Consider the following 7,524-nt stretch of genomic DNA (forward strand, 5'->3'; position numbering starts at 1 on the left):
TAGACAATGATAATAATAAAAATTTGTCTAGCGACATCTAAAGACTGTCGTCAAAGGAAATAAAAATATAGTACATGGCAATTTTAAATTGGTCGTTATAAAACAATGCAAGAGTTTTATGAATATTAATGACGGTCATCAAGAATATTAATGTAGTTAGAAAAACTAAATAAGAATCAATTAATAATATCAATTGTTTAGAAAAAAAATAAGATATTTCAATTTGAATGAAACAAAATATAATATGAATCAATACTAAAGGAATTGAAGTTGGGTGTATCGTGAAAATAATGTAACTTGGTGGTGTTAATAAAAATTGATATTTAGTTGTATGTCACAATTTATTTTAGACGATAGATAAAAAAATTTCTTACGAAGTGAATTTAAACATTTTCTGGATCATTCTTTTTTTTTTGAAAGGCAAGCTTGCATCAGTCCGGACCGAAGCCTAGTCATCATTTGCACACACACACGCGCTTTCGGGCAGGAAACCCGAAAAACACTCTGAGGATCCGACCCTTAAACCATCCCGAGGAGCAGGCGGGCCGGACCTTAGTCCTGGAGCGGGTCGGTAAAACCTTCCCTTTGGGCCACCTTCAAGGAATATATTTCAATTTCCTAGAGCGGGTGACGAGGTTCGAACCGAGACCTCTAGCCCTACGAGTACACAAGTGTAACCGCGGTACCGCTGGACCGAAGATCCGTTGGTTTTTCTGGATCATTCTGATGATAACTAAACACTAATCTAATGCATTATACGTTGGATGATATAAAATAATAGTTAATAGATTAAGATTATTTGCACCAAATAACAATGATGACTTAAAACGGTGGCAATGGTGACAATATGATGAATTTGTATTTTAGTTGGTGGGAGGTTTGTTGGATTGACTTCTAATCTAAGCTAAACTCATAGTCTTAATAACAATCATCAAAACCTTCACTTTTGCTTTTTCCAGTGTAAGTTGTTAAATCTTTACAAGCAGCTGCACTACAACTTAACTAGGAGAACAATATAACTCATACATCACTTTAAAAAAATAATTCAAATATTATCCGAAAAACATTCCAGATGCAAATCGCGTAACATATTCGTTGTGATTGTATCATACCGATCTATGGCAGTTTGCGTATCACATTTATCGTGGTGGTGTCTGCTACCACTCCTGTTTTATGCCGAGTTTAAGGTGGTGCTCTCGGATACTGACCCTGCTGACGGTAAGTGACTTACATTTGTTATCCGTTAAAGTTACATTTTTGACCCATTTTGGTTGTACATTTTCTACCCATTTGTTATCCTTTAAAGTTACATTATGGTAAGTAAGTAACCATTATTTTATTATTGATATCAGACATTGTATTGTAAGATTTACAAACCGTCGAATGTTAAGAGACCAACAATCGGACTTGGACCGTATCATTAATTATACTATAATAATTTTTAGAGTTTGGTAAATAAATAATTTTTGTAGTTGTTGATGAATAAACGAAATTGTGAATGTAGTGGAGGCGCTTCGAGCTTTGAAAGACCAATGGCAGAATACACCACCTAGCTGGAAAAGGTCAAATGATCCATGTTTATGGGAAGGTGTCACCTGCAGCAACTCACGGGTCGTTTCATTGTCGGTTTTCGACAATTATCACATTTACTAACCACTCTATTTTGAATAAAGCGCTGTAAATTTGACTATCCGGATCGCTCTTACGCAGGGGACTGTCAAGCATGGGTCTCGTAGGTCAGCTTGTTGGTGACATTGGTGGTCTTACTGCATTAACATCCTTGTTAGTACAATATAATCTTTCAAGATTGTAATAAGGTTTGCAGACTGAAAAACAAAACGGCAATTATGTTGTTGTTTATTTGGCAGGGACTTGTCGTTTAATGGAGGACTCACTGGTTCAATCTCTCCGCGGATAGGTGATATTAAAAGTCTCAACATATTGTGAGTACTTGAACAATATATTTATTTATCGTTTATAATACCGATTATTTATTATTTATTGATATATAGATGTTATATTTGAAATAATAATAATAATAATAATAATGACAAAGTACTTTGTCATTCTATTTCCAGAATTCTAGCAGGTTGTAGCTTCACCGGTAGCATTCCAACCGAACTTGGAAATCTGCAGCAGCTATCATTTTTGTACGCAAACATTTTTTAAACTATAATCTTACAAATTAATATGTAAAGTTGAGGTGTCATGATAGGGTCATTTTCACATAAGTCATTTTAGTACAAAAAAAGTTCAGTCCCTGCTAAAAGTTTGCTTTTAGAGAAGACAGAAAGTAATGGGGTCACAAATCTTTGTTGCAGTTATTATGAGTACCAAAACAAAAATAGACTTTGGGTGACTTCTTTTAACCTGTTGGGTTCACTTGACCCGTCGTTCCCTTTTTACCTAAATGTTGTTTAACTGTTTCTGATGAACAAGTGAAACAGGGCCCTGAACACAAACAATTTAACTGGTGTAATCCCATCAACATTGGGATCACTTTCAAAACTTTACTGGCTGGATCTAGCGGAGAATCATCTCACCGGATCTATTCCTGTCTCAACTAACACCCAACCAGGCTTAGATCAGCTCAAACATGCCAAGCATTTGTAAGTTTAGTTTTAATTTAATTTGTTCGTTCTAGCTAGTTTTTTTTTTTTTTTTTTTTTTTTTTTTTTTTTTTTTTTTTTGTCTTGATAATCTTTTGGAATTGGCAGCCATTTCAATAAGAACAAGCTGACAGGTGCAATTCCTGAGAAACTTTTTAGCAGTGACATGGTGCTGATACATGTGTAAGTTGAAGACAAATATGTTTGTATGTTTGCTTTTATATATCGACTTTCTTCTAACTGTTGATGTTTTGGAAGGAACAACAGACTGTTTGATGGAAACCAACTAACTGGAAAAATCCCATCCACCATAGGATTGGTTCAGACACTAGAGGTCCTGTAAGTAATACATACCAATTGCCTTGCCTTAATTAGGTTCCCATACATACATTTTTTGATACAAAAACAAAGCACCAATAAGTTCATACGTAAACACCTGCCTTCCTTTTTTGCAACAGCCGGCTTGATAGAAACGCATTATCGGGTGAAGTTCCACTCAACCTTAACAACCTCACTAGCTTAAGTGAATTGTGAGTTCATTTTCTTTTCTTATCTAACACAAAACAAACAAACTTTGACTTTGACTCTGACACTGACTGTAAATTTGACTTTATTTTACTACTTTATTTAGGAATTTAGCTCACAACAATCTGTATGGAGCTTTGCCAGATTTAAATGGGATGAATTCCCTAGCATATGTGTAAGTTGAAGGAGACGTTTATTCAAAATTCTCTTTGACTTTTACGTTTGACTTGCATCATTTTAAGTTTTCATGGCTCTTGTTCAGAGACTTGAGCAATAATTCTTTTATTCAATCTGAGCCTCCTGTTTGGTTTTCGACGTTACCATCATTAAGCACTTTGTGAGTTTCAATTATTTGGAAAAATAGGTAGACATATATATATATATATATATATTTTCTACAAAAGTAGTCTTACAATGAATTTCAATTATTCTGCGCTAAGGGTTATGGAATTTGCTTCACTTAAAGGAAGGCTTCCACAAGAACTATTCAGTTTATCAGGAATTCAACAAGTGTAAGATTCTAAACTCTGACTTTTAAAGTCAAACCTATTTGTTCATTATCCATTTTTAATGTTCAAAACAGAAGTGTGTCTTTTTTTTCTTCTTTTAATTCGACCGATTTCACTAATAAATATATAACAGAAAACTGAAAAACAACGAGATCAATGATACGTTGAATATGGGCAGCAGCATAAGTGAGCAACTACAACTCGTTGATCTGCAAAGCAACGACATCGAAGCTGTAACTCTGAGTGCCGAATACAGAAACACCTTAGAGTGAGAATTCCTCTTTGTTAAAAAAAATAAAAAATAAAATAAAATAAAATAAAAAATTTAACGTCCGTAACAAAATTGTAATTCAATTATGGGTACGTGTATTTTCAGACTGTCTGGGAACCCAGTGTGCAATACAGCTCTTGCACACACAACCTATTGTCGTGTTCAACAACAAACCACAAAGGCATATTCAACAAGCTTAGCTAATTGTGGGAGTAAATCGTGTCCGTTGGATCAAAAACTTTGCCCTCAGACATGTGAGTGTGCGTATCCATATGAAGGCACAATGTACTTTAGAGCACCCTCTTTTAGAGAGTTATCAAGTGTTAATATTTGGCATTCTTTAGAAATGAGCCTTTGGGTGAAACTAGGCCTGACTCCTGGTTCGGTTTCACTCCAAAATCCATTCTTCAACACCGATGACTACCTTCAGGTGTACCTGCAACTCTTTCCATCTGAACGTAAGCATTTTAACCGATCAGAAATTCAAAAAATGGGATTTTACTTGAGTAACCAAACGTACAAACCGCCAGCTGGATTTGGTCCTTATTTTTTCATAGCCACTCCTTATGATTTCTTAGGTAAGTTTATATCTTGTTTATACATGTAGTGAATGCAAAGTTGCAAAAATCGCTACTCGGGGAGTACTCGATCGGGACTTTTTAGGGAGTACTCATGTTGACCAAATTTGACTTTGACCGATTTTGACCAAATTTTATTGTTTTCTAAGTAAACTTTTTGGGGGGTACTCCCAGAGTTGCAATAACTGAGTACTTGCCGACAGAGGCGGAGACAGGGGGATGCATGTGGATGCTTTGTCACCCTCAACTCTTCAAATATGCCTATTATAGTGTAGTAAAAATTGTAATTTAATGGCCAATGTCCCCTAATTATAAATTCTAACATCTCCTAATTTTTATATTAATATTTACTTTTCGAGAAATGTCACCCTTATCCGTAAATCCTGGCTCCGCCTCGTAATTCCAATTTCTACAACATTGTAAATGAGTATTTACATCTAAAGTTTACATGTAAGATATATTAATACCATTTCAGAAGGTCATCGAGGTGCTACAATCGGTGTTGGTACTATTGTCGGGATCACTACTGGTTGTACTTTATTGGTCATCATTCTTATCGGGCTTCTCTTATATGCTGTTTGCCAGAAAAAACGTGCCGAAAAGGCAATTGGTTTAAGTAGACCTTTCGGTAATCTCTCATAACTACCCATTTACATCTACGTTCAACTAACATTAACTGTTTAATTGATTTTTTAATCTACTTTTTTATTATTATGCAGCCTCATGGGCTTCAACGGGTAAGGACGGTGGAGGTGCGCCACAATTAAAAGGAGCTAGATGGTTCTCTTATGATGATCTCAAGAAAAGTACTAGTAACTTTTCTGTTGCTAATCAGATAGGATTTGGTGGCTATGGCAAGGTATTTATTGATTTAACATAATCTTTGACTTTATAAATCTCACAAATAAAATAAAATAAATTTTAATTATGACCAAGGTTGCAAAAATTACTATTCGGGAGTTTTAAGTTGGGACTTTTGAGAGAGTAATGGACAACTCGGGAGTGGGGAGTAAGTAGATTGGATTTGTATACATATAAAAAATATTTTTCTCAATTATATGTGTAAATATACACGAAATCCATAAACATAAACATAAACGTAAATAAATATATATGTATAAAAACATATGCATAATCTTCATTTGTCTAAGAACTGTAAAACTATAATTTAAATTTGATATTAAAATGTTGACCGGTACTACCTATGACGATTTTGACCGACTATTGACCAACTAAATCCGATTTTGACTCGTTTACCGATGTTGACAAATTAATTACTCGGATTTTGGAAAATCGGATCAGCCAGTTCCTAAAAAGGAGTAATCCGCATTTATCCGGGAGTTTTACAACACTGAGTATGACTTAATTGTTTTGGTTTAATGATACATACGTACAGGTCTATAGAGGAATTGTACCAGGAGGCCAAGTAGTTGCCATCAAAAGAGCTCAGAAAGCATCCATGCAAGGTGGACATGAGTTCAAGACTGAAATCGAGTTACTTTCGCGGGTTCATCACAAGAACCTCGTGGGTCTTGTCGGGTTTTGTTTCGAACAGGGAGAACAGATGTTGGTGTATGAATTTATGCCTAACGGAACACTCAGAGACAGTCTGACAGGTATGTCTCAATCCCACTTTCCTCATTTATAATAAAAATTCATAATTTTCTGAGACACTATATATAATCATCTATGTATTCTCAATAATGTTAATCCAGGGAAATCAGGAATATATCTAGACTGGAAGAGGAGGCTTCGTATTGCTCTCGGTTCAGCGAGAGGCCTCACTTATCTACATGAGCTTGCAAATCCTCCTATTATCCATAGAGATATCAAGTCCACTAATATCCTTTTAGATGAAAATTTAACTGCAAAAGTTTCAGATTTCGGCCTGTCTAAGCTTATTTCAGACACTGAAGGACACGTATCGACTCAAGTTAAGGGTACAATGGTAAGTAATGCTCGAATTACTTACTGGTGAATGTGATGATTCGTTTATGTTAAACTGTGAAGACTTGATAACTCAATGTAACCGTTTTTTAAATATTTTACAGGGCTATCTAGATCCAGAATACTACATGACACAACAACTGACCGATAAAAGTGATGTATACAGTTTTGGTGTGGTAATGCTTGAACTAGTTACTGCTAAACCTCCCATCTCAAAAGGAAGGTATATTGTGCGAGAAGTTAGATCAGCGCTGGATACAACAGAAGAAGAAGAAGTATACGGATTGAAGAATTTATTAGATCCAAGCTTAAAAAACATGACACATTTGACTGGTTTTGGGAGGTTTATACAACTAGCAATGCAATGTGTTGAAGATTCGGCTGCAGACCGTCCAACTATGAGTGACGTTGTGAAGACACTTGAAAACATTTTAATTAGTGACGGACTTCATACGGAGTCTACATCTGCATCTTCATCGGCAACTGAATTTGGGTCGGTGAAAAGTGCACCTAGACATCCTTATAATGAAGGTGCGCTCAAAAGAAATGCGAGTAATGGTGATGCATTTGACTACAGTGGTGGATACAATATTTCGGCCAGAGTGGAACCTAAGTAACGTATAATAACTATCTAAAAGATGGATGAATTCTTGACGGACTGAACGTAGTAATATGAGCCATAGTGTTTTTATATTTCATACATTACAATGTAATATCATGTGTACTGTGGAATACATTACGATAATTTTATGTACTATAAGTCAGGAATGCAGATTAATGATAGTTACAATTCAAACAAATAGACCTTCAAGAAATATTGTTGATTAACACATATATCATCTATAAATGAATATATAAAATATGAATATATAATCCCGCAAATTCGCAATGGTTTAAGTAAGAGAGTTTGTAACAACCGTCTCACAGAAAATGAAATTGTGAATCTCTTATAAACTTAAATTAGTAGATAACTAATGTTTCCCATTACGGTTTTAGTTGAAACTTGGAGATACAGGGATAATTCAGTGCTTTTACTATGAGGTGCAATAGACTCTCAAGGTATGACGAGCACACAGCTCGTGCAT

The 7,524-nt window shown here is 35.1% G+C and overlaps 1 protein-coding gene across 1 annotated transcript; it reads left to right on the forward strand.

Annotated features, from left to right (window-relative positions):
• The first annotated feature begins 1,118 nt into the window (after positions 1 to 1,118).
• Positions 1,119 to 7,114, forward strand: LOC139875445 (leucine-rich repeat receptor protein kinase HPCA1). Its single transcript, XM_071862779.1, has 19 exons — positions 1,119 to 1,218; positions 1,505 to 1,622; positions 1,711 to 1,782; positions 1,869 to 1,943; positions 2,079 to 2,150; positions 2,448 to 2,609; positions 2,718 to 2,792; positions 2,877 to 2,948; positions 3,068 to 3,139; positions 3,241 to 3,309; positions 3,397 to 3,471; positions 3,575 to 3,646; positions 3,777 to 3,911; positions 4,020 to 4,492; positions 4,968 to 5,120; positions 5,212 to 5,351; positions 5,889 to 6,108; positions 6,208 to 6,440; positions 6,544 to 7,114. Exons 1-19 carry the CDS (start codon positions 1,119 to 1,121, stop codon positions 7,054 to 7,056), a joined length of 2,901 nt encoding a protein of 966 aa, XP_071718880.1. The 3' UTR covers positions 7,057 to 7,114.
• Positions 7,115 to 7,524: the final 410 nt, after the last annotated feature.

The sequence above is a fragment of the Rutidosis leptorrhynchoides genome, chromosome 11 (genome assembly GCF_046630445.1).
Source record: "Rutidosis leptorrhynchoides isolate AG116_Rl617_1_P2 chromosome 11, CSIRO_AGI_Rlap_v1, whole genome shotgun sequence".
In the NCBI taxonomy this organism is placed as follows: Eukaryota; Viridiplantae; Streptophyta; class Magnoliopsida; order Asterales; family Asteraceae; genus Rutidosis; species Rutidosis leptorrhynchoides.